The sequence below is a fragment of the Osmia bicornis genome, chromosome 11, assembly GCF_907164935.1.
Source record: "Osmia bicornis bicornis chromosome 11, iOsmBic2.1, whole genome shotgun sequence".
Lineage (NCBI taxonomy): Eukaryota > Metazoa > Arthropoda > Insecta > Hymenoptera > Megachilidae > Osmia > Osmia bicornis.
The window spans coordinates 7242225-7267874 of record NC_060226.1 but is presented as its reverse complement, the minus strand read 5'-3'; the positions used below and the strand labels follow the sequence as shown (position 1 = coordinate 7267874).

Sequence of the window (25650 nt, the reverse complement as noted above, 5' to 3'; positions counted from 1 at the left end):
ATTTCATTCTCGTTGCGTTGCTAATCTATCCGTCACTAAAATTAAGTTATAATTTCATAAATCATACAGTGGTAATTGTTTCACGAGATATCATCGTTCTCGAATCAAGATTTAATTCTTACTTTCTTTCCTTATCTATGGTGGTAGTGTAGCAGAGGATAGGAGAAGGAATCGGGTAAATACGGTAAATAAGAAATCCGAAAGTTCATTTTGACGGGACAACTCTATTTCAATATTCGGTGTTATAATAAAAGATACAAAGTTATCTTTTTTGTTTGTACGATGCTTCGAATTCAACGGATTCGTGTCGAAATATGCTCGTTCCTCACACTCTCATCTTTTTTTTAAATTATTTTCTTTCGAGAAACTCGTAATAATTTTCGAATTGTTTACACGACGATCGTCGAAGATTACAACCTCGATTTTTTGAAATATTTAAATCGTTCGATACTTGAGAGAGAATCGAAATTGTAACTTTCGATACTATCGCGTTATACGTTTCGGCTAGTCGTAGATAAAACATATCTATAACCGTGCGTTCGTCACTGTAACTCTTCTTTCTTTTCGTGTTTCTCGACTATAAACTAAAGTACCACTAGCCATGTTTTAGACAATGAAAGTTGAAGGTGTTAATCGAACAAGTCGAGTGTGAATGCTTGATATTGGTCGAGCCATGTTGAAAGTGTTCGCTGATTAAAGCGATTAGTTTATTGTCTACCGTTCATGGAAGAGATTATATTTGAAGTTCGTGCGTCGCTTAACCGGTCTAATTTCAAATTTCCCGCCACTTTCCCCCACTCCCGTTCGTTCTATCTCTATACATATATGTATAGGTATGTATCTCTCATTCGCGAGCTACGGTTAGTATTTAAAAGGGTCGCACAGCAATCTGTCGAATTGTACTTCCTTCATTGACTAGATGTTAATTTCATTTCTTTTTCGTAAAGAAAGGAAAAGAATGCAAAACGAATAATCTTAATACAATTTAAATCGTGTGAAAGGGTGGTAATTAGAAAGGGACGGTATAGTTTAGAGTAGAATCGGATATATCGAAGAATATTCGAAGCTTTCACCGTCCCGAGGTTGATCTGTTTCCGCGATTTAGTTCGAATTGCAAAATAAGCGTCCCCATTTCCAACAAACGTCGACAGCCCAATTAATTGATAACGAGTTTATAAATGATTAAATAAACACTGGTTACGAAATAGGTATACGAGATCCCGCGGTTCGATAGAATGTACCTATCTAACGATATACATGTTTATATACATCTCGCGAAATTGTAATAAATATTATTTGTTCCTTCGATCCGTCAACGCAGGTATTCCTCTACGTGGAAAGGTGTGTGGACAATGAACGTCGACCACTCGAACAAGCTAATTACAATTTGCGTGATTGAACCGTACAGGAATAATTGCGGGCACCGGTACTACCTGTAATAATAATCACTCGATATCGCGTGCTCGATCGTTAACGATCGAATCTTTTTCAATTTAATAATAAATTTATTATACGGGCATTTGCCCATTCATAGATATACATAAATATAGAACTCGCTTCTGTTTTACAAGGCTAAAGGTAATTAACTATTGAAATAATTTCTGAGTTTAGTTTTGATAATTTCATTCTCGAGTACTTGTGCCAGCAATTCTTTCGTATTAACGTACCATCTATATGCGTGTGTAGGTGTACGTGTATGCGCGTATATCTGTGTGTAGGTGTACCTGTATATCGTTCATATATGTGTAATTCACGAGGATAACCGTTAACAGTAACAATAACGACAACAGTGATCGCGACACGAATGATCTCGATATAATGAACGAACAAATACGACAATGACGATATGATCAATGTCGTCATTAGATTAATAGGCAACGTAGGTTTCCGTCCTAGGTTTTAGTCCATTTCGTAACATCAATCGAACGTCGATCTAAGCGTATCTACATCAACCGTGTCACAAGTATCCAGATACTTTTCTTTAATTCGTATTAAAATTAGGGTCCAGTTCATTTTAACGGAAGTTGCAAAACCATAAATCGATCTATCATTTACGAATAATTATTATTATATAAAATAATAATGATAATTTTCGCCGGAAATGAACGGTTCACGAGATAACGATTTATTTTTATTTCGAAAAGATTTTTCTTTTTAAAAAGGGCCTGGGTACTTACGAACGATTGCATACACGAATCACCCATTTTCCACTGCGTTTCTCGATCCAACCCTCGATCACGATTCAAGAAACTATTGTGATTTTACTCACGGTCATCCGTGGAGAAATCGAGGCCGGAAGTAACGGATGGTAGACTCGCGATTCTTCGTGATCGTTCCCTTATCCCCGATTTTTCTACACATTTCATCCCCGTTTTATTAGCACACATTCGCACCATTCACTCGCGATTCCCAACCTTCTTATCGGTTGGCCGAACGCCAGGATACCTCTGGCTGCTGCGAAATTTGAATTACGGCCCGCCAAGGTGCTGTGGTTCTCCCCTTTCTCTTCTTCTCCGGGGCTTTCTCTCTATAGCTGTGCCACTTGCTGGTTATTAGTTTTCGCCGATGTGTTCGAGGCTAGGGAGATCTCCGTCACGCCCACGGATGTCTGTACGGCTGCTGTTAAGGCGCTTTGAAGGGGCATACTCTCGCTGGTCAACTCGCAACCTGAAACAGAGAATAGATATCATTTTTTATTAATTCGATGATCGATACGATAGTTGTAGGCATAGCAGGGTTAAATTTCACGATCTCGTCGTTTCGTATCGAACTTGACGAATAAATGAAATTGAAAAAGTAGGAGTTTTCCAAGTAGCGACCAATCCAAACATCAGCCTTCAATTAAAACAGTTTTAAGTTGAATGATCGCGTTGGATGGGTAGCAAGGAGGGACGGTCAGCGTTTGTTCTTCCAAACTGAATGCTAAGTTTCGAACTAATAGCGGCAATTTTCATTTCCGAGTGCTGTACCGGAAAGTTTCAACTGCTTTCCCGAACCCCACAGTCAGATCTTCTCTAACGCCTGTTGCAAAATACTCGCCTCCAAACTTTCCCTAATTACACGACACTTGGTCCGCGTTCTCGTATCGCGAAATTAGCTGAATTATCGGGAACAATCTTCACCGTGTTCAATTTCCACCGTCTACGTAATCGTACGAAACGAATATTCGAATCGTACAAGCTCTGCTTCGTTCGCGATATCGAACATTTTATTTATCAGAATTATTCCCGGAATTTGTTTAACAAGAGAATAAAACACAGAACGCGAGTATTAATAACTCGTCAGAAATCAATGAATCGTTGAATATTGTTCCTCGGTTGTGAATTCGTTCGTTTCAAATCGAATATCGAACAACAAAAGGATGCGGGAACAATAAAACGGAATTTACCTCGGGATAGTTAATTAAACGGCTAATTGATTTTCAACGAATTACACGAGAAGTCTAATTGCGATATCTTCCTTTTGGAAACGGTATTCGAAGTAACAGTCTCACGGTATTACAAACGACGGTGTACACTCGCGATCAAATCAGACTTCCCTAGGGAAAGTAGTGATATTGAGGAAACAGGATTTCTCATGATTCTAATTTAAACGATATTAATATTAAAAGTGATTTAAGAACAAAAGAGTAGGAGGGGAAGGAAAAATTATTTAATAAAATCGTAAATAGTGTTAAATTTCCTCGTTGGAACACCCTGTATAAGGGGTCCCTCCACCGTTGCATCGTCATTCTCCTCGGGGACTCCTACGGAGAAGGAAGTCTGTCAGGAGTGGGAAGAAAACGGTACATCATCGTTTTCCCCGAGGAAGCCTGATTTAATCGCGAGTGTACCGATGTTAACATCCCTCTAGTCCTGTTCATAAACTGTAACCAGCCAGTTAAGTTCTGAAATACCTTGCGTTCCATGAATCGAATTCAATCTCCTTTCAGCTATTACTCGCGCATCAGAAGACTGTAACAAGTATTAAACAAGCGAAACGTTCGACGTTGCTCGATGTTTAAATTAACTACCAAAACAAGCAAACTTGAGTAATCGAAACGACGAATTTCTTGACAAACGTTTAACCACCGCTTTGTCTACGGAGCCTGGGAAATCATCGTTAGATTGTTAAGGAAAATTCTAAAATTATTATTCGTTTAGATAACGAAAGAAATGCAGGAAGACGAGGTAGCGGACGTATATCGATTGTTTGCGATAAAAAGGTTAAGAAAGACCTTGGAGAGGAAGAAGAATATCGTCCTCTGGTATCGATGGTAGTCGACGCGGCGTGAACAAAGACGGGTTCTCCAGCCTTCCCTGGAGGGTGAAAAATGTCGATTGTAATTAGCGTTAAAAGCTTCGAATCGCCTCGATGGCGTGTTCCGTGTTATGCAATATTAACTACGTGTTTCGGCTCCTCCGTTAACGAACGTGGATAATTAGTACGCAGTTAATAATACATTCCGAACCGATCGATGGAGAAGAAACAGCGAAAGGCAGGCCTTTGTTTTGTGCATCGTAAATGGATAAACGAATATCCCCTGTTCTTTTACTTTTTCTATTGGAAATCCTGTGTTCGTTAACGTTTAAACTGAAGGGATCGCAGGGATTATTTAAACTGCTGAAGATATTAATTTATCGGTAGAATATGTTCGCAAAATTGCAAGGAATAAAGAGAGACGTGCAGCGTCGCAAGGGAATCGATCGAAAGCCTAGCGTTCGCCAGCTGAATTTTCAACGTGGACTACGAACGTTCTCGCCACTTAAATCCTCTGAAAATTTAATAGTCCGTAATATCCGGCAGGATATAGGGAACCAGGCAGCTCGTTCGTGTAACTATTTCGTGAAATTCCATGTAGATTGCGCTCGTTGGAAGATATTGTCGCGACAAAATGAATTTCATCGAATCTGCGCTGACTGAATCTCCTAAGACCATGCACGGATATCTACATCAATTTCTCTTTAATACAACTCGTTAAATAAATCCTTTATCTTCGTTCCTTTCAATTATCGTAACTAGAATATCACTTTAAATTAGGCTTTTAAATTTAATTTTTCGAACGATGGAAGTCCATTTAATTTAGCCGGATTTCGTAAAAGTCTCATAACTGTAACGCGTAATCCTTTAACAGAGGATGTAGGACCATTTCCGAGAGACAGACTACCGGACGTGACGTGTACCGGATCCAAGAATTAACTTAACCCTCTGGATACGACAGAGACGAGGTGAAACGCGTTTAATTGTACGGGGAGAAACGTTAGGTGATTTTTCCGTCTGCTTTTCTACGGATATCAGAATATTATCCGCTTTAATTTACACGAACATTTCTTCCGTTTATATTATACATTCTTCAACAAATTTTTAGAGAATCTTTCAATAAAATGTAATAATATCGGTCCAAGAATTCAGAGACAAGTAACGTCAAAAAGATAGATAAGACTGTCAAACCCTGAAACGAGTGTTCTCCTTTCCAAGAGACAACCTGCTCGTGACACTTTTGGAAGGTAATAATATATCCATACGTAATCAGCCGTCAGATCGAAAGGGTTAATAATTTAAGCTATTATCGTTCCCGTCTTAATAATCGTCGGGTTATCGCGTAGTACCCGTCTCCCTGTAACTAGTACCGTAATTACAATAGACAGTGGTAATGGGAGAATCGATTTCCATAGGGAAATTAGAAGGAGAGACGATGCCGTTCGGCTGGCAATAGAATACGCGTTAAGCATCGGGTCATCTGGTAACTAACCGCATCATTCGTTTGAATTAACCAAGCATCAAACTCTAAATATATCAAAGAAATTTTGCAAATTACGGAACTCGCGATTTTCCAACCGTCTGAAATTTAATCCTAGCTCCGTTCGTAAAGTTTCGTAATCTCATTCCACCGATTGCTCGTTCGACTATTTCGCCCTGGCTAAGCCTAGATTTATAGCCGGACCATCAACATCGTTGAGCCCATTATTAAACGGAACGCGGGGCTTTAGAGTCCCGTATCGAATCAAGAGGGAACCCATGAAAAAAAAAGAAAAAGAAAAAGAAGAACACTCGGGATCGATTGCAACGAAGAACAAATGCGAAGTGACGCGAACAGAACTCATTCACCCCCGACGCGATTCGTTTCGTTTCTTTTATTTGCCGTGGAAGAGAAGGGAGGAGAGGCTTTTTTGCCTCCCTCGGGATCTGTTGAAGCGATAAAGGGTTACCGAACACGGTGGGCTAATAATGCAACCAAATTCGCTGACTCGATCGCAAATTATGAAGCTTCGAAACACACTGGCGAACTCGGCTCGATGCCAACACCTTGTACCAGCCGCTTCCACTTTCGACCCGAAGCGACGCGATGGATATTCTTTGTCGGCCTACTACTTCATCGTGACACGAAGTCAATTTTGTACGTCGTCGAGGCAGGAACTAGGGAAAACAAACTTCCATAACTACTGGGAGAGTGGGGCTGATGATTTAAAAGCTAAAGTGGAAGTACCAGTGCAATCCGAAGGGAGGACAGCTATCAACGCTTGGATTTATGATTACAAATAATAAGAGATATATCGGGAGACTCACATTTAGTAATGGAAGAAGTGCCGGCGCTGCTCCCTTGTTTCTTAAATTTATCCCCCATGGTCACCTTCCTTCGGATATTCTTGTCCGGTTGAAAGACGATTATGTAGACCTTCGGCGAGTAGAGGCACACCAGGGTCACAGAGGCACTGAGGCTGATCGCCACGCAGAGTGTGGTGATTTGTGTCTCGTGCGCGTTTCCAGTCCCAAAGTAGATCGGCACGAATGCCAGCCAAATGATGCAAGTGGTGTACATGGTGAAACCGATGAACTTGCTCTCGTTAAAGTTTTCCGGGATCTTGCGTGTCTTCACCGCGTACACCGTCGAAATGAGGATCAGCAACGCGTTGTACAGTTGAGAGAATAGGAAGCTCATGTCTTGGATGTTGCATTTGAGGATCACCTGTTTGCGATCCGGATAGAAGAATCTTGTGCCAGGTGGCTCGATGATCATCCACACCAACGTCAACACGATCTGATTCGATAGAGAAATGCTCAGAGCAACGTAGCTTGTATTTTTTCTAACGTCTACTCACCTGTAAAGCGATCAGAGCAGCAGCGATGCACACCTGAGACGTGGGGCTGATGTACCTGGGTCTGACGGCGGACCTCGATGCAGAGTCGAAGATTCTGGCGATCCTGTTGGTCTTGGTCAACAGGGCACCGTAGACGGCGCTGAAACTCACCCCCACACCGAACCTCTGAAGGATACAGGTGACCGTGGTGGGTGTTGCGAGCAAGAGGAACGTGTTCAAGTAGCAAACGAGCACTCCGGCCAGCAGAATGATCGTCAGCTCGCGACCCGACGCTCTCACCACCGGCGTATCCCTGTGGTGGAAGAGGAGACACGCAACCGTCAGGGTGGCCACGATTCCAAGGCACGAAATCACCGCCGGAGCGATCGCGAAAGCGCTGTTCCATCTGATGTGGTTTATCGGCAGTTGGTAGCAACCCCTCTTGTCCTCGTGCGGCCAGTAACCCGGTCCGCAGTCCATGCAGGTGTACTCGTCGTAGACGAACTCGTACTCCTCGCACTGGTCGCACACCCAGCAACAAGTGTCACCCTGTTGCTTCTTTATCATACCTGGCTCGCAGGGCAGGGAACACGCGGAGATCGGTATGTCCTTCGTGCCCCTCGACCAGACCAACTCCTCCGTGCTGATGTCCAGGGTATGGGACCATTTACCTACCACCTGCCGCCACAATTTATATCTTTACTTAGCTTAGCTAGTGTCTTCTCGTTCTGGCGTTTAGGGGAGCAACTTACCCTCACTGTTCTCTCCCCAACTTACAGCGAAAATTTCACTTGTTAAGAATTCGAGAAATGTAAATTGATACGGGTTGGTTACAGGGGGAATGGAAAACGTTTTCATAGTCGATGTAACTAGGGGAGGCTCTCTATTAGAAATTTAAGAACATCAATTTGTGAGAATTGATAAGAGAGGAGGAGGAAGAATATTTGCCAATTATCTATCTATCGATCCTTTAGGAAATTTTAAAATTCCACAATATTCGCCGCTATTTTCCCACGGCGTACAAAGTTCTGATAGCTGAAGAGGCTCTTAACGATTCGATAAACGTATCGCGTTTCGAGATGAACAGTGATTGACGTTAAAAATGCTCGGCGAGGTTGATTCTAGGATGACACTCGGTGTTCAATACACGCGCGCTGCTACCATTCAAGAGCGGTTACTTTCTTCGTATTTTGCAAATGTCACGAAGAAATACGAGTACGAACTATTATCTCGAGTCTAGAGGGATAACTATTTCACTCGGCGGAAAGCATCTCCGTTTCTCTTCACCAAAGATACTCCACTTTGATAATGAGATATATTCGCCTTTCGTATGGAAATTGAAATACGAGCGTTGTGCAACTTTCAGGAAGGGGGGGAAAAAGATTTCATACACGCTGACCTCCTTTTTTCACTTTTTTCCTTTTGGAACGAAGCTCCGCTATTAAACGACTGATAGAAATTTTTTTGTGACTTTGTAAATCAAAACCTAGATTATCAATTTTGACCATTCTTTGAATTCGTGTTCCGTCACATTATCAACAATTAAACGCTACTTTTAATTGCTATATCGTGTCCCAAATCTGTTAAAGTTATTTTTACTGCAAATCAATCGCTTCGCTCTAGTATGTCAGCCACGAAGCGGATGGCGGCCTAGTTTAACAAATGGTCGACTTTTGGTAGAAACACGGCGCAATAAAACTTGAGCATTTTAAAGTCACCTTTTTCCGGCCCGGTGGGTGGGGTTAAAGATGATATTTCATCGGTGTAAGTTGTATCCAACGTAGGAAGGTGGATGCAACGAAGGTCACGTTGCAATTTATGTGCCATCGTTGGTTTATCGTTCGAAACGCGACCGATGCGGCTGACTCTAACATTGATTTACGATCTTTATCGAAAAACGATCGTTAATTGAATACAAGAGGGAGTGGCCGATAGGTGGAGTTAGAAATTGAAAATATACCTACCTTCGCACGTTACATCCAACAGCCGTGTATAATAATCGCACGAATAAAATGAGGAAAAATAACGCTAATAATTAAAAGTTAAAACAAGTTAACAAAACTGAAAAAAAAAGAAAAGGTAGAAATGATTTCGAGTTACGAGGAAAGAAGGGGTTTTCAACGTTTCCCAAAAGAGTAATTACCCGGAGGCGATGGGAATTCACCGACTCCAACAAAAGGAATATTCAGTTTCGAAATTATACCGGGCTCGAACGAGCGTGAAAAGTGGCGAACATTTTCGGCCGGTTGTAGTTTGTGGAAAGTTTTTTTTCCCGACCGTGTCCAGAAGGAAAGGAGACAAAGCGAGGCCGTATTTCAGAAGTTTTAATTAATCGAGAGAACAAGTCAAAAGTGCTTTCGCTTACCCGATAATGGTATCCATTAGTCCCGTTCTGGTCTGATTTCCGAAAGTTGAGGATCTCGTAGCGTGCCAGACCGTCTCCGTGTTCGTCGAATTTCACCTCGCTACCGGCTTCATCTGAAACGAATTGCTCTAAATTATTTATTTTCATAAACCTTCATTTTCGAAAACCTCCGGTCGAACGTTCGATAAGGAAACAAGTTTTTCCAACTTGTATGAAATTAAAGAAAAGTTACCAAGTACATCCAGTCGTTTCACGATTTTATTGCCTCGGATGGAACAAATGTGGGCGGTAATAAGCTGCTCGCTTGCTAATGCTTTCCTTCGTTAACGACCCCAAGGCAAATTGCAGTATCAGCCGCGTATCAGATCGGGTCAAACCGTGACGGGCTCTGCGTTTCTTCAATTTCCAGCTCGGAAAAATAAAACCGCGCGAGCTAATCCAATTGCGATAGTGATATTTCGAAAGAACTGTTTCATCAATTGTCTAATTAAAATACTGAAATTTCCATCCGATACCTTTTCATGCCGCGTATTCACTTACAGCAATTATCGTCACGCGATCAAGGATCACGAGAACAAATTTCCGTCCAGCTCGTATCGAATCGTTGAATCGACGCGATAGTCTCGGTAAATCGAAACGGGAGCCGTTATAACGTACATACATTGAGAGAAAAAAAAAAGGTATTTCTTCCGATCCATTTCGCGAGCGACACGGTAGCCCGTAATCTCCGATTCGTCCGGTTGCCAGAGCTGGATCCATCGATCGAATCGATCCGAACGGTGAAGCGCGGCAAGTGACCGAAACCGGGACATTATTTCCTGGCCATTTCGTAGAAATCTCGCCTGTCTATCAAACGAATCGATAATGTTGTCCGATTCGATTCGAGATATCCTGTACGCGCGCCCGTACCTTTGACCATATTAAGAGGAAATTATATCGCGTAAGAAATCGGCAGATTAATTAGACTCGTGGCAATATCTAATTAAAGCATAAACTTTACTAAAAACGACCACCACGTAGAAATTTCGTCGATATTCTCAGCATATTGACCGATTTCGAAATGTATGAATTTAACCCCCGGATGACGGACCATGGAGAGAGCCTCGATTCGCGCAAGGTTTCCGAGGGAATAAAGAGCCAGGCTCCCCCGATTCATCTGAAATCTATCCTCAGAGTGTGCATTTCTAAATCGAACGCCGAAAGGAAAATCGTATACGAATGAAACGAAACGAATTTTCGGCAGAACCATTTGAAAAGCCGGGCCGGTCTGTTGTAGGATTTGAAAAAGCATCGGTGAAATGAAACGCGGAGCTGGTGGTCGCTTTATCCTCGTACGTGGCGCGATAAGGATGGACCCGTTGAAAAGGGTTCAGAGGGAAACTCGTACGAGGCCAGCAAGGCGTCGCGTCGTGACGCCGACGGACGAGCGGAAACGAGGAAAAGCGAGAGAGGAATGGGGAAAAATGTGCGGGGTGGTGGTATCACAGGGGGATCGTGCTGTATCGATCCTAAATGTGCAGTCCAATGGCATTGTTTTTTTTTCTTTTTTTTTTCTCCCCGTTTTATCAGAGCGATGCGCGATGGTGGTTTTACGTTGAAGATACGTTTGATAGAGGCCGTGGGAACGATATGAATTATCGCGCACACTGGGAAGGGGGTGGACGCAATGTTGCCATTCAATAATATTCGCAGAATGTTAAATTGTCTTGTCGGAATGTTAATGAGTTCGATTAAAATGATTGCATTACAGATACATGCATGTAATTAACATTTGGTAGTAGGATATTTTTATTCAAAAAAAATTACCTAAAATGGCATTGATAAGTGTTAAGAACGCAAATGGCAATAGGTTTGTAGCTTTGGTTGGTAGTGTACGTATCTACGCGGTATGAAAGGGAATGATGGAAATTAATCACGAGCAAAACTGTGCTTGCGATCAGTCCAGAGGCATCGTAACCACGCAAATTACCCTGCTTTTCAAAGCGTTCGGATCCCGAGGGCTTGTAAAATTTCATATCGCTGTTCGATCCCCCATGAATGTCATCGTTGCAACGCGTTTATCGTCGCCCCGTAGCGTCGTCGCGTCGCTTCGATATTATCGCTGGTCGCGTTTATTGCCCGCCACGAATCGAGGGGGTGGAAAGAATTTAATACGAGAGAGAGGTGACCGATTCCCGAATATCATCCCCCCATTGAATCGGTCGGGCTTCCCGATAGCAGGTCAACGCGAAATATTGAAATTCGTTCTTCGATGCTCGGATGCTATCCTACCTCTGTACACACGCTACGAATAATTACAGTAGCCGTTCGATAATTCCCCGCTAGCTACGGTAGAATCTCGTTACATTACCAAGGAGAGAACTGTAGGAGCGTAAGATTCTTAAAGTTGGTCGAAGATAAGTAATTAACGACTACTCACCTTCAAAGGACACGTTCAGCAGGTAATTCCTGTAGAAGGATCCACGGTCGTAGTTGGCCATCGTAGAGCACAGACCCTCGATTTTCACACACATGTCCCGTTTTAAGTTGTGAAGAGCTATCGCGAACGCGTACACTGCGTCCACGACGAATTGCACCTTAGATTCTTGCTCGTAACCCGTCGACGTGGTTAGTCTAAGCTTCGACGAGCACACCGTCGCGTTCGGATTGGCCAGGAGATTTTTCCTAAGGACGCAGTTGAAAACCTCCTCCCAGTACTCGCTGAACCAAGGGTTCCGTCGATTGGTATCGGGCGTCAACGAGGCCATGTACTCGTCGAAGCCAGGTATGTTCTTCGATTGAAGCTCCACAGTGATCGCACCTTCAGCCTCCTCCTCGAGACCCTCGACAAGCTTGATCTGACGACCCCAGCCATCGCTGGCCAGCCATTGAAACGATTGGCTCAGATTTGATCTTCTCGCAGCCTCCAGGATCCCTCTGGCATCCTCTGCCCGGGTGAACAGCACCACGGTCCTCGCGTTTGGCTTCTTACTCAATCTTAGGATGATGTCGTCGAACACGCGGTCGTCCGCGGCACTGGGCACCTTCTCCGCAGCTGCTATGCACACGTTCCTCTCTGTCGCTTCCCTGGTGAACACCTCGATCCCATATTCCCCGTAGCTACCCTCCGAATATACGGTCGAGACGTAGGACCAATTGGCGCTCTTCACCACGTCCACCAACGCGATCGATTGGAAGGTGTCCGGAGGCACCGTTCTCGCGAAGTAGTCGAACCTGACCGAGATCGCCAGGTTAAGATTCGTCCGGGGCTGAGAATTACTTGGGGCAGGATATAAAGGGAAGAGGACTGGAGTCACGATGGAACGAAGTTGTGATTCTTTCTTAACATTTTATCTCAACGTTGAGATAATAGATGTTATAGGGTCTGAGAACATCTGAGTTAATCTTACGGTTATCTATGATTCAAAGAGATAAAAGAAAAATCCCTAAAACCGTGGTGGCGAACCTAGGGCACGATTTAGCTGGCACGTGAACGATTTTCAGATTCAATTTTTCTTTTAAGCATAGTTGCTGATTATTATAGTTATTTAAATAAATATATAAAGGTTCGCCAGCACTGCCCTGAAAGAAGTAGAGAACCAACCTGGTTTTATCGCTGAGTGCCTTGGCAGTGGACGCAGGCGATATCTGGGGTATATGGAACAGCCTGAGCAAATTAGCCACCTGAAGAGATACCGAGCTGTAAGAACCACCAATGACCCCGAAAATCGGCCCGGCAGTAGCAGTCTTCTTCACTCTTGGAACAGACTTGTCCGCGCACTCCAGGACACTGATGTCCAAATTCGACAAGGATGCCCTGACGAAGTGGAGGCTCTGATTAAGGGCATAAGTATCCCTACCGCAGGTGTCCAGTATGTGCACACCTAAAGTGATTCCTGGAAGTAACGTCTTATTCTTGTTGATCTGATCAACGGCGAACAGCATCGCCTCCAGACGCTGTACCCCACGATTGTACACATTTGGCCCGCACGAAGAGCCTCCTTTCTCGTGAACCGGGAACAACCCGCCCAGAACGATGTCGCCGGGTATCAGGACAGCTTCCCGTTCTGTGTGCACCTTGGATTGGATGACGACTGAGAGCTGTTGCAGCGACAATAGCAGCACCAGTATCCGTCCGAGAGGATGGCTCATTTTAGCCGACTTGGACTATCTAGCTACAAGGTTTCGGACTCGTTCGACCACGAAGATCGCATTTCATGCTGTTTCTTCGCAAGAACCTTTGCACCCGGCGTGTTAGGTGTTTAGGTCTTTAAAGTCGCTCTTCGACTGGGACAGTCTAGGCCTCTAAGGCTACAGTTTCTACGAAGGATAATAGCGAGGATCTGTTGTTTATGTCCGTTTGGTGGAAGGTAGAAAAAGGTCGTCGACGATTAGGCCATCCGTGGCTATCTGGACCAGCTACGTCCACGAGCATGCTCGTCCATTTCTACACACGCTCCTACCACCTCGAACACTACCTCCGGCGATGAAACGACCAAGTTATCTGTCCGCTTTCTCGGATGCATTATCGATGACCAGACTCCTCCCGATGCTAGTTTCGTCCATCCTTCCCTCGAGCATCTCCAACCCTCGAGTTTCCAGGGTTGTACAGGACGATTCCTCGCCGGAATTGACCAGGTCCGATGTCCTGGTTTATCTCTGCTCGATTTCCGCCTGGCGTACGCGTAAGCACAATCTCGATATTAATGCGTCAGGGATCGGGAGGGTTGGGTGGACGAATACGGATTACCGGAACACGTTATCGATCAAAGTCGACGACCGGAAGCGTATTATTTCCACCGACAGTCCACCCGGAAAAACGAACCCTACGCGACACGCACCGTTTCAGATTTTCACGGATTTCCGACCCTTACATCGCTTCCGATTCTCGTCGACCCTCAAGGACACATGTACCGGTCATCCGTGGCGAGGTGAGCTTCCGGTTTCGAAATGTGCTTCCTTTGCACAGCGTTTCTTGGATGATGGATTTCATTGGAAATGGGCTGATACGAAAGGGTATAGCAAGATAAGATGGTCAAAAGTGCCCTTGAATCAAAGTATTAGATACGAAAGGATGGGAATATTTTTGATCATTTAGAAATTTTTATTTTTATAGTTTAAGACAACAATGCGCTGGTACTCGGATCGTACGCACTGTATAGATCAGAGGATTAAAACTCGAAGATAAATCAGAGGCTTCATCGAAAGTTGTCTTCAGAAGTCCTTTCTTCGTCGATTTTTCTTTGTACACGTGTGCAGAAAGTTGTTCTCGAACTTTGTACGATGTCTTTTACTTCCAATGGTCGTCTTTTCTTCATAGAAAATTAGTCGTCCGGATGAAAACATATTATAAATTTCCAGCGTCGACAATTAGCGGGTTAATTAACGAAACGTTTGAAGACTTGTATAAAAGAGAAGCTAGGTTGAATCTTCTCGGAAGCTTCTAATCAAGATCTTAAAAGCTTTTTTTCAATCCTCTGCATCATGCATCACCTTGAGGAGAGGCGTTAAAAAACCGATCTTCGTCAACGTTTCTCGCGGTCGTCCGGCTCGAACGTGCCAGCTGCTGTTCACTTTTACTTTTTCCTCTTTTTCCTCGGAGGAAAACAGAGGGAAAAGCGTGGCTGTGAAATTCGCGGAGTCGACTTGACGGCGGGCTCGTTAAATTTTTCCCGGCTCGTACTCGTTAAGCGGACTTAATTTCACGGGACTCTAACAAGCGTAGCCTCTGCTTTCAACTTAAAATTCGAGAGCCCTTCCTCCGTTCCTTCTTCACCCTTTTTCCGTCGTCTTAAATCGACGCACGATTTAGCGATTGTTCCAGCGTTTGCGAGCCTCCTTCTCCGAGAGACCGTTTGTCTTCAGGTACGATTTACCGGGGCATTCCAGGATTGGCTGCATCGGGAATCGTTGGAACATCAATTTGCTGGATCAGAGATAAGACTGTCGTCATTAGAGCCTCGGTTATTAAGCGAGACGTGGATTTATTCGACGGAATTCGAAGATGTTCAGTCTTGATATCCTGAAGAGACTCTCACGCGTTGTTCACTTTTATAAAACGTTCGTTTAGGGTATCAGAGGGGGATCAGGGTGAGGAGAAAAGATAAGGGCTCTTTGCCTCTCTCGGTTCGCTAGATGGATGTCCAAATGGAAGGCGCATATCGAAAATTTGTCACGTCGCGGACGCTCGCACCGAAATCCCACAAAGTGAATGGGGGTTTTATGCAAACGGGCTTTCAGTCTCCTCCGCCAAGTGCCATCCTACTCGGTTTCTTCGAGGCACGCTCTTTGTTAAACCGTTCCCGCTCGGCCCACTTCTGTCACGCGTGGCCAACACGCGCTACCACCCCCTTCTCACCCTACCCACCCACCCTCGTCCGCGAGAAATTTCTATTTGTCGATGCTTTTATTCGACTAGCATAAAGATTTACCCGGTGTCGCTCCCCTTTCAATTTTTATGACGATATAAAAATGAAATTTCTCTTCGAACTTTCAACTTTGAAAGAGTTTGAAGAGCAGAACGAAAGGATGGATTCTTCGATAGAACAACGTTTATTTGATCGTTTCGATCCGTCAGAACTAAAAGAATCGTCCGTTTCACGGACGTTGAATGGACAAGTTTTATGGGGTGATCGGAAGCGGCGTGGAATTTCCTGTATCTCGATCGTGCAGGATCTCTGTGAAAGGTTCGCTGAATATTCCTACATGGGCTGAATATTCACGCGGCTGTTTTCGTAGCCCGTTTCGCTCGATGTACTTTCTCTTCGTGCGGAACTTCCCAACCCCTTTTTCTCTCTCTCTGAGTTCAAATAAAAAAAGGGATGGTATCTTCCTGTTTTTCCGTTTAGAGTATCGATCCAGCGTAGGTGCATCAAGCAAGCACACTCCCCGATATTTACTCGATGCTATTGCAACGATTCTATCGCCTCTGATATTCGCGCCTACCGTGCGCTTCCAATTTTGACCCATCCATCTTTATTCGTGGTCGATTATCAAAATCTCGCGTGAAAAAGATTTAGGGATTGAAAATTTGCGATTTTTTTCGATGGTTTATCCAAGTTAAGAAACCGCTGATCCATGGGGTAGATTTTCAATTCCGGCTAACCCGGTCGAATCCCTTTTAACGAAGAGGAAAAAAAGAAATCAAGTTTCACGCCATCCATCAAACCTTCTCACGAAAGATTACCCAAGATGGTCCATTATTTATCTCCGGACACCTTCCGCGAAATAGAACGCAAGAGGTCTTCAATTAACTACAAATTCACCCTTCGTTCACCGGCAACGTCCATTATTCCTCCCGTCCCTTAGCATCTTTATACCCGGGCACATGTTGTTTTCCACGCTGAAAGAGAAGGAAAATGAAAGATTTCCGGGGCGAAGCAATCTCGGGGCTGAATGTGTACCTTCCAGGCCTATACCTGTTTTTAACCCTTTCCTGTTAAAGATCGAATATACAGGGTGGCGAACCATCGTGTGGCAAAGAAATATTTGTTTAGAACTATCGCAAGAAAAGGGGTTGCCGTCTCCTCGAACTACACATCCAACTTCGAAAGGCTTCGATCGTCTCTCTCGTCTATGTAGGACGTGCGCGCATTAGCAGTTTCCTGGGCAATCACGGGCCGGAAGTTGGCCGTAAAATTATTAGTCCGAAAGCCGGATACAAAGTGACGATACACAGATTTCGTGGAACGTCGCGAGACCTTCCTCCGAAGTGGTGTTCAACAAGTTTCATGGGGTTCAAGTATGATCGGACGACTATATAAGTAGTCTCTCTGTTCTTCGATAAATACCCTATTGGTCATCGATAACCATCCCGTCATCGAATGCATATCGAGAACACTTCTCCGGCTTCGATCCACGTTCGTCGCAAAACACGTCCTTTATCGACGACCACTCTTCAAGTACTATGGGACACCTTTTTGTACACCCTGTACAGGAACGCCAGTCAATTTCAAGTATAAACTTTCCGGCCTTCCTATCCTGCTCGTTGATTAAAGGGTATTACTTACTCGGTAGCCGTACAACCCTGCCGAGTCGACCCGACCCGTTTTTCTTTGAGCCAAGCAAGAACCAGCAAAGTGGTATTCCTCTGTTTCTCCGTCAATCTCTTTCCCTCTATTCCGTTTCATTCGTTCCCTTTCCTACGGTCCACCACCTATTTTTTCCATCCGTCCGTGCTTTTGTTTCTAGGCTAAGTGTTTTCGTATGGCTCTTTCATTTTTCCATAACTTTTAATCGAGTTCGGTGCGAGGGTAATTGTGGATCAAAACTAACCCCATACCGTCGGTTATAAACGCTGGAATTTTCACTTGCTCCGCGTTCAGCTCCTCTGTACCACCTTCCACCCCCGTTTGGTCGACGTCGAACCACCCCCGACGACCTCTTCAAAACTCGCTACACGCGCAACACTTTACCAAATGAGTTCTAATTCATGCCACCTACCTCCATCCAACTCGTACTCTACACCTACCGCCCCCACCATCCCTATTTTCAGCCTTCTCACTCACCCTCTTTCGCCTCTTTGAAGTCTACTTCTCGCTACTCGACTTCCCGTTTCTTCCACTTGCCGACCAAGGCACTGCTCGCTGTTGTTCATTTAACGGCTCTACTCCCTCGCCCCTACGTTGTTTCACCCTTCTCCGTTTCCCGTTCCACTAGGATACAATTCGAAACTTCTGAAACATCGAACACGCTTGGAATCGAAGGTGTTGGCGAAACGGTTAGGGGATGCCAGACATCCCTTTCAGTCGGTTGTTTTCTACCGTTCGATCGTCTCCTTTGACCGCTTTGTTTGTTCGGCTATAGTGAATGGTCCGGGATGCCCTCCCACCCCTCGCCTCTTCTATGCTTGGCGAATTGGATTTTAGTGTTCCTTTCAACTCGAACGTTCCTTTCTTCGCGGTAGAACACCGTACACTGGGAACATCGTGGTCGTAAGTTCCACGGAAGCTCGGTGTAATTGCTCGAAGAGGATGTTGCCTCGAATGCTACCAGAGATATCCCTCGTAACCGTTTCAATGTTTCTTTTCTTCTTTTCTCCCCCGATCTTCTTAAGCGTTCCGCGCGTTTAATGTCTCGATGCATTAGGAGACACGTTTCAAATACGTTGCACAGAGCGACGGACGACGCGATGGTTTACGAAATCGTTTAAAAATATCAAAAGCATCGTGGAAAATGATGCGGAAATCACAACTACGATGCTGTATAATTGGAGGATAGCCAGGATCCGAGTAGAAGCCGAAGCGGAGGGTGGCTTTCGATCGACCCTCGACGAGGGCAAAGTTTCCGGATTAGCCGATCGATATCGAGCTCCGCGTAAACGCGGTTACACTTGGTCACGGTTATTTCAATTTAAATTCCCAATTGATATTAAAGACTCCTCCCGCAGCGAGAAACGGAAACCGTTCGTCCGTAGACATTTACCAGGCACCGTCGCTTTCCAGTAATACGGTTAGAATCGCCATTACGTGGTTAATCTTCGAGGCGACGTTGCTTTAGCGAGAATCCTGCTTCTCGTTCCTATGTTTGCTCGACGATAGCGAATCGATAGTCGCATTTCCAGCGATACGTGGTCCAGGTCGACAACGAAAGGGCCCCGATGGCGGTTTCGATGATTTCTACGCGATCGGGCAATCGAACCATTGCCACGAGGGCAAATCGTTGGACAGGTGCTGGTTCAAGCGATTCGAGACTAACCGGGGGAAATTTCAGCGGTCCGTTTGCCTTGTGACACACATTCGGCCTGTTTCACCGACGAGCATAGAAAAACAAATCAATATCAGCTGGTAAAGTTTGCGTCCCGTTTCGCCCGCGGATACTTATATTTTCCCCCTTTGTGCACGCTTGTTGCTGCGAGATTATTTTTCCGTGAATGATTCCGTTGCCTTACAGAAGGGATTTATTTCTTCTGCCTGTTCCAGGGAGATACTTGCCTCCTTCTGTTTCTTTCCCCCTGACAAACGATTTCTTTTCTCCGAGCCACCTCTTTATCGCCGTCCTCGTTACTCTATTTTTTTATCTCTCCTTCCTCCGTCTCTGTGCGTCATCCTGACGAGCTGTATCTCTATCTCGTTTCATCGATAAAAATTGCCAGGATGCTTCCTTCTTTCTCTTATTATTTCTCGGTATCGATGAATCCGGAAGATTTCTCTTATTGTACCCCGGGGAAGAGCTCATTAGGCTGACCGATGATCGATTAACTTTGTCGTCGCAAGAGAAACCCGGTAACGAGGACCCCGGTGTCCAAGGTGAAGCGAGTGTTGTACCAATGGACGAGGAAAACCAGGAACTGAGAGAGATTAGGGGAGTAAAAACGACAATTGGTGGGTTGTCTTATCAACCGATGATAAGTTAATTCGATCCAACAACTGTAAAACAGTTTATTTCGAATAATTTGAAGGGTGGTTAAATGAAAAACGCCGGATGTAGCTGGGGAATCGGCGAGTTTTCATCCTCCGTTTAATAGGCCGGCTCCGGCTTGAAAAACGCGCTCGCGGAGTGTAATTACGATTCGCGCTCTAATTAATTCGGTAGCTCGAAAGTCGCTTAACTTTTAGGGATCTGTTGGCGTACGGTGCGCATTCAACACAGAACCGAGATGCGTTAATTACGCGCGGAGCTAGAGATACCGCCTGTAGGGCCACTCTCGATACGGCCACGGCTATTGTTCCGAGGAGCGAGCGACTGAAAAGTATCGGCACGAACGATAACTGGAATCCTACCGCTCGAATTCTCTTTTCGTCGACGAAAGCTCCGGCTTCGAGTCCCGATTCAAAGGGCAATCACCGTTTTACACCTATCTTTACAGGTTGCAAACGGTAAAAGACTTTTTTTCACTTCTGTTGCCATAAAAAGAATTCTAGGATCCGGCAATTCGTTAGGCGTTAGATTAAGGGTTGAAGGTTAACAGAGCAAAGTGTGGCAAGTTAAGATCTGGCACGTCGTGCAGGGTGAAAAATTGGTGGTACCTCTGAGCACCTTTTTGCCAAGGGTTAGCGTTATCGTGCGCGTTCCTCTTTCACCCTATATCTCTCTCTCTCTCTGTTCCCGTCTGAAAATCCCTTTAGATGGACGCTTAAAAGCCTCGGGTACGAAAATTGCCGGCCGACCTAAATAACGATCTGCCGCTTCATTCATCGCGGCCCGCGGAAAAACGCTGGCGACACGCAGTCCGCGACGGTCCGGTCCGCCTTTCCCTCTCCGTGGCAGATAATTAGCCCTGGAGCGGTATCGCCTACAAATATGATGCGTATCGAATCGATAACACGGAGGCAAGAGATGGTACGACGTGTTTACCACCCCCTAAATCCTCCCCGTCGTCGGACGATGAATCCTCGATGATCCTTCGATCCATTCCGACAAACTTCATTCATCCTCATAAATATAACCGAAGAGGATCAATATCGGAGATCAAAGAATGGATCAGTCGGTTGATCAAAAGGTTCATCCCTGCGGAGTCGCGTGAGAAAGTCGGCTCCGGCTTGATGCGATGGAAATGAAATCGTTGAGAAGCAGCGCGTGAGAGAAAGAGATAAACTGAGATAGAACGGGATAGAGTAAGAAAGGTTCAGGTTAATTACGAGGCCGTGATAGTTCGTGTCTGACCTAGGGATTTAGATAAAGCAAGGTTATCGCGAACAGCAGAAGGATCAGTGTCAGGGTGTACAGAAGGGCGCTATCGAACGTCTTGTCCTTGATGGACCTTGCAAAGCCACTCTTCTACCACGAAAAAATCCTCCCCTTCTTGTACTTACCACCTAGGATGATCCTAGGATGAGACAGCTCGACGACGATCCCTAAGCAGTCCACGCGATTAGACGTTCCCAGTCGACGAGCAACGGAACCACTTGTACCCTCCAATCGATTCCTCGCCACTCAGACCTGCACGTGGTGCCAAGACTCCAGAATAAACTGTCCTTTCTGGATCTTGTCGCCGAACGGGGCAATAGAGGTGGCCCCCCAACCTTCCAATCGACAATTTCGTTCTCAGCTTTGATCCAGCTAGCGATGCTGTTACTGGAGAAACGGAGAACCAGGACGATCCCACTAACTCGATCACGGTGGATTATACAACAGAGGCACAAGGATGCGATCGGTCGAGGACGGTAACAGCCCTCCCTCACTGATCCTCGCGCATCATCGAACGTTCGTCCAAGATGTTGGACGATCGACCTAGCTCTTTCTCTCAGTTCATCCCTTTCGTCGATCGGTCCTCGAGGTGTCCAACGGATACTCGAGGGGGGTTGTTTGGCAACATCACGATGGAACGTGAAGCGACTAACCGTCGTGGTTGCCGCCACAGCACGACTGACCGGCCGGCCGAAACCACCCTCACTGATTTTCACCCCCTGTATCTCTCCGGTTTTCCCTCTTTGGCAAGCGCGCGCGCGCGCACGTGATTCCTCCCGTCTCTGTTGCTACCCTCACCAAAGCGTCGCGACGCCCTACCACCACGAGCCCAGCTACCCTTCCGCTGCTTCCTTTTCCAGCTTGCTTGCTTGCACCTCCGTCGTCACGGTCAGTGCCGTACATCGCGAATTTCCCGTCAATTCTTTTCGATCAAACATCCCCCGTGGATGCTTCGCACTCTTGTACCAAGTAGATACCCGTCAACGCCTTCATTTATTATTTTTACCTAGGCGTAAACGTTTCAACTTCGTTTTCTTGTTACTACAATACAGAAATTATTCTACGTCTGTGTTTCTCGAAATTTTCATTTTTCGTTCGCATATAAAGAAATTGGAATAATCGTCCGTTCACCTTGGGAAAAAAACACGTTTCGCGGCCTGGTTACAATCGATCATAATTAATTCCGTAAATTGAACGCTCGACGTCGCGTGTTTGGAGACCGTGTTAACCAGCAGCTGTAATAATATTACAACAATCATCGGCGACGTAACGCGTCACGTGTACCAGCCACCTGTAAATTATAGTAACGTTGCATCGGACGCAGAAAATTTATGCTTTGAACCGAACGGAGAATGATCGATTAATCCCGTTGACGTCTTAAGAAACCGTCTCTCCAATGGTCTTTACACACGCGAACAATCTGTGTAGGATATTCAGGTAGGATTACTATCAGTTTTTTCTATAATTAATCTTTATTGAACGTTTATTATGTTTACTACAAAATTTCAATTATTTCCATGATTTTGGATCTTTTATAAATGTACATTACTATGTTACAACACCAATTTCATACGTGTCTTACAATCTACCAGTCTCTGTACTTGACGACGAGTCGAAAGTTCGTGGAGGTCGAGTAGTTGGCTCTATTCATCCACCCTTTAAGAGAACAATCATTCCGAACGTTATTAGACTTTGGAAGAATTTGTAAACGACCCAGTTAGCTCGGTAACCCGTTCTCTGTATTCCGTCAAACGTGGCATACTACTCGAACAGCTTCGTTCATCAAAATCCACACACCGCTTCCAAGGAAACGATAGAAAACCAGAAGCGACGATGTTGAAGCTCGATGTTGTTTGCTCGCTTTTTAAGAGGATTGTGCTCACAGAAGCGAGCATCCACGATTCTGTCCTTGTTTCCTGCCTTCCGGCGATTTTCAAGCGTTTGCACGAGCGACAGGTTAAACAGGGTTTCGCGTCAGACAGTGAAGCTTGCAAGATTTACTCTGTCCGGGGCAAGCTTCGCGACGAGAATAATATCCTTAACCATTTTCGTTACGAAGGACGTTTACAGGCTGTCTCAACAAAAACGGACGCCGCGACGAATGTAGATTCTTCGTGTGAAAACAAAACGAAAAGTCCTTTACCATTTTCTAATCAATCGTTTCGTTCTCGAGATATAGGCGATTGAAAATTGACTGTTCCACTTCCGGGGTGCTGCGGCAGGCGCATGCGCGTACAGCTGATCACCCCGGAAGTCGAACGCCCAACGTTCAATTACTTGTATCTCGTGAACGATGGCACCGATTGAAAAACGGTAAAGAACTTTTTTGTTTGTTTCGATGCAGAGAATCGTATAGTCTTTATAGTTATCGGGTTTAGAATCTTTTTGAAAAACATATAATTAATCATTAATGTAGGTTATTGCATAAAATCTTCGTAAAATATGAAACTCATTTGGAACTCGAAAGCTTCAAGTTTCGTTGTTTATCCGTCGATTTCGCAAAACTTTGTCAATTTCTCTCGATCCCTGATGATAAGCTGGAACAATTTTTCAGCGAGTTCCACGAACAGCTGTGCACGGTATTAATCAATTATACCTCCGACTCGCAAGTTTCAGCAATTTCTTTTCCCTTATCGCATACTTATTCACGCGAACTCTCCTAACCACCAGTCGTCTACGTTTCGCAAACAATTTATATTCCCTTCAGTTTCGTTCAAGAGTGCAGAAATGTTGTAAACAATACCTGAAAATCCTAGAAACTTTGTTCGAAATGAAGTTCAGTTCACACTCGAAAGTTTGAACTCTCGGATCGTTTAATAATTCCAATTAGCCGTTGATTCTGGCGCATCTTCAACTCGATTTCAATTCCCAACAATTACAGTGAACAGCGGTGACGAAAACGTTTGCCAAAGGTGAGCGTTAAATTAATCAAACGGGTCAAGTTGCGTTCGAGCGTTTAGAAGTGTGCCTAGAAACCTTCTCATGGATAGAAAGCAACTCGAATTTAGTGTTTCGATTCGAAATATAAACAGTTTGCGAGAACTGGTTGAATAGACTGGATCTGTCGAGTAATTAGCGACCCAATCGAAACGAGCATAATGATCGAGTCAACGGAGAATAGACTTTTAATTTCGCAATCGGAAGTTTTGGCTCGATTTATCGATTCCGTCGGCTAATATCGCCCAAAGCTGGCCGCGTTTCAGGAACCTTGCATATTTGCACAATTTTCACTTTAACTCGGGCATAGCTTGAATACTTTTTTATTTGTGTAATTTAAAAACTGTGATAAAGATTTCTCTTTAGTTTCTGAATGGTGTCAAATATTCTAACTCGGTTAAAAACTTTTGTTTTTAATAATTCAAATTCAATTTAAATTCAAATAACATCGATTATCGAAGCAACCGATCGATCTTCTGTATCGACCAGTCGCAACGTTAGATCACCGCGCCACAAGATGGCGGATTGATCGGCCGTGTTCGACGCAACGGAAGAAAGGATCTCGCGAGAGAAGAAGCGTGACTCGTTAAATGTCCTTATTCGAGCCGTGCACCGTGATTACGTCGATATTCTTGCATGACCTAATTTCCGTCCCACTCCCTTTCTATCCCACCCTTATCTCCTTACCCCCTGCGACTCGTCAAAACAAGAACGAGTTATACTTATTGTATAAATAATTATCTCCGCTATGCATGTCCTTTTGCATTGATTTTCCAACTGCGTGCCGACTTTTATTAGTATTATCCAGAGGTACGCATATTATATTTTCATTGACATAGCTAGGTAAGAGGCAGGGGTGGGCCTGGTCCTTTCAGTATACGAATCGGGCCCTTCCCAAAGAAATAGGGTTAAAATCACACTAGACACTTGATATTTTTAATAAACCTAAAGGACCTAGCCACCTCCTAGAGAAAAATCCTAGTTACGCCAATGCCCATCCCTATCGCGCAGATCTACCCCGAAGCTTTCAATACACCTGCCGTCGGCTATTGTTAATGCAACACAACCAGAGAAGAGATTATTGTACTGACAGGCACGTCGTTCCATTTCCTTCCATCAATCTTGCTTCACGGACGCGATGCCCGTCACCAGAAACCAATTCATATTTTGCCATAGCTACGCGACAACCAGCACAATGTGAAATTTAGAACGAGCGCGAACGTGGTAATCAATGAGGTAAGCCGGGATACGCGTATCTCATTGGTTATTCCGCGACAAGACGCGCATGACGGACTAACCTCGTCTCTTTCTTTCTTTCTTTCTTTCTTTCTTCGAAATCTTTTACCCCTCGCACCCACCGGCTGTCCTTTTCTGACCGTTTTACGAATCATTTCCTCCCTTCGTTGGTCCTTCCTGATAAAAGTAGGTATATATTATTCCATCGCGATGAAAAAGGATAACGTAGAACCCGGTTGTGCTCCGTTATTTCTCCATTAATCCTGCTCTCCTGGTGGCTGTCGTGATTCAACATTTTTTGTTATTCCATTTTACACGATAATCGATTAATATTTAAAAATCAAGAAATGGGAGAATCGCGACTCTCTTATGTAATATTCTCTTTTTCTTTTCCTTCTTTTGCAAAATCAACAAAGATGAAGTTTTAATTAATAATTCGAATAAATT

At 44.6% G+C, this 25650-nt stretch overlaps 2 protein-coding genes across 4 annotated transcripts in view; one reads left to right on the top strand and one right to left on the bottom strand.

The window, feature by feature from the left end:
• Positions 1-25650, top strand: part of LOC114873315 (cysteine protease ATG4D) — a 34685-nt gene that overhangs the window by 4787 nt on the left and 4248 nt on the right. The gene's annotated exons all lie outside the window — the stretch shown is intronic.
• LOC114873312 (metabotropic glutamate receptor) lies at positions 205-21176 on the bottom strand. 2 transcript variants are annotated; one of them, XM_029181520.2, is made up of 7 exons: positions 21156-21176; positions 13007-14076; positions 11843-12636; positions 9424-9536; positions 7080-7736; positions 6547-7018; positions 205-2667 (listed from the first exon to the last, which is right to left on the bottom strand). In XM_029181520.2, exons 2-7 carry the CDS (start codon positions 13552-13554, stop codon positions 2528-2530), a joined length of 2724 nt encoding a protein of 907 aa, XP_029037353.1. In that variant the 5' UTR covers positions 13555-14076; positions 21156-21176; the 3' UTR covers positions 205-2527. The 2 variants fall into 2 exon arrangements, with proteins under 2 accessions (XP_029037353.1, XP_046143724.1); XM_046287768.1 differs by lacking the exon at positions 21156-21176 and having other exon boundaries at positions 13007-14547.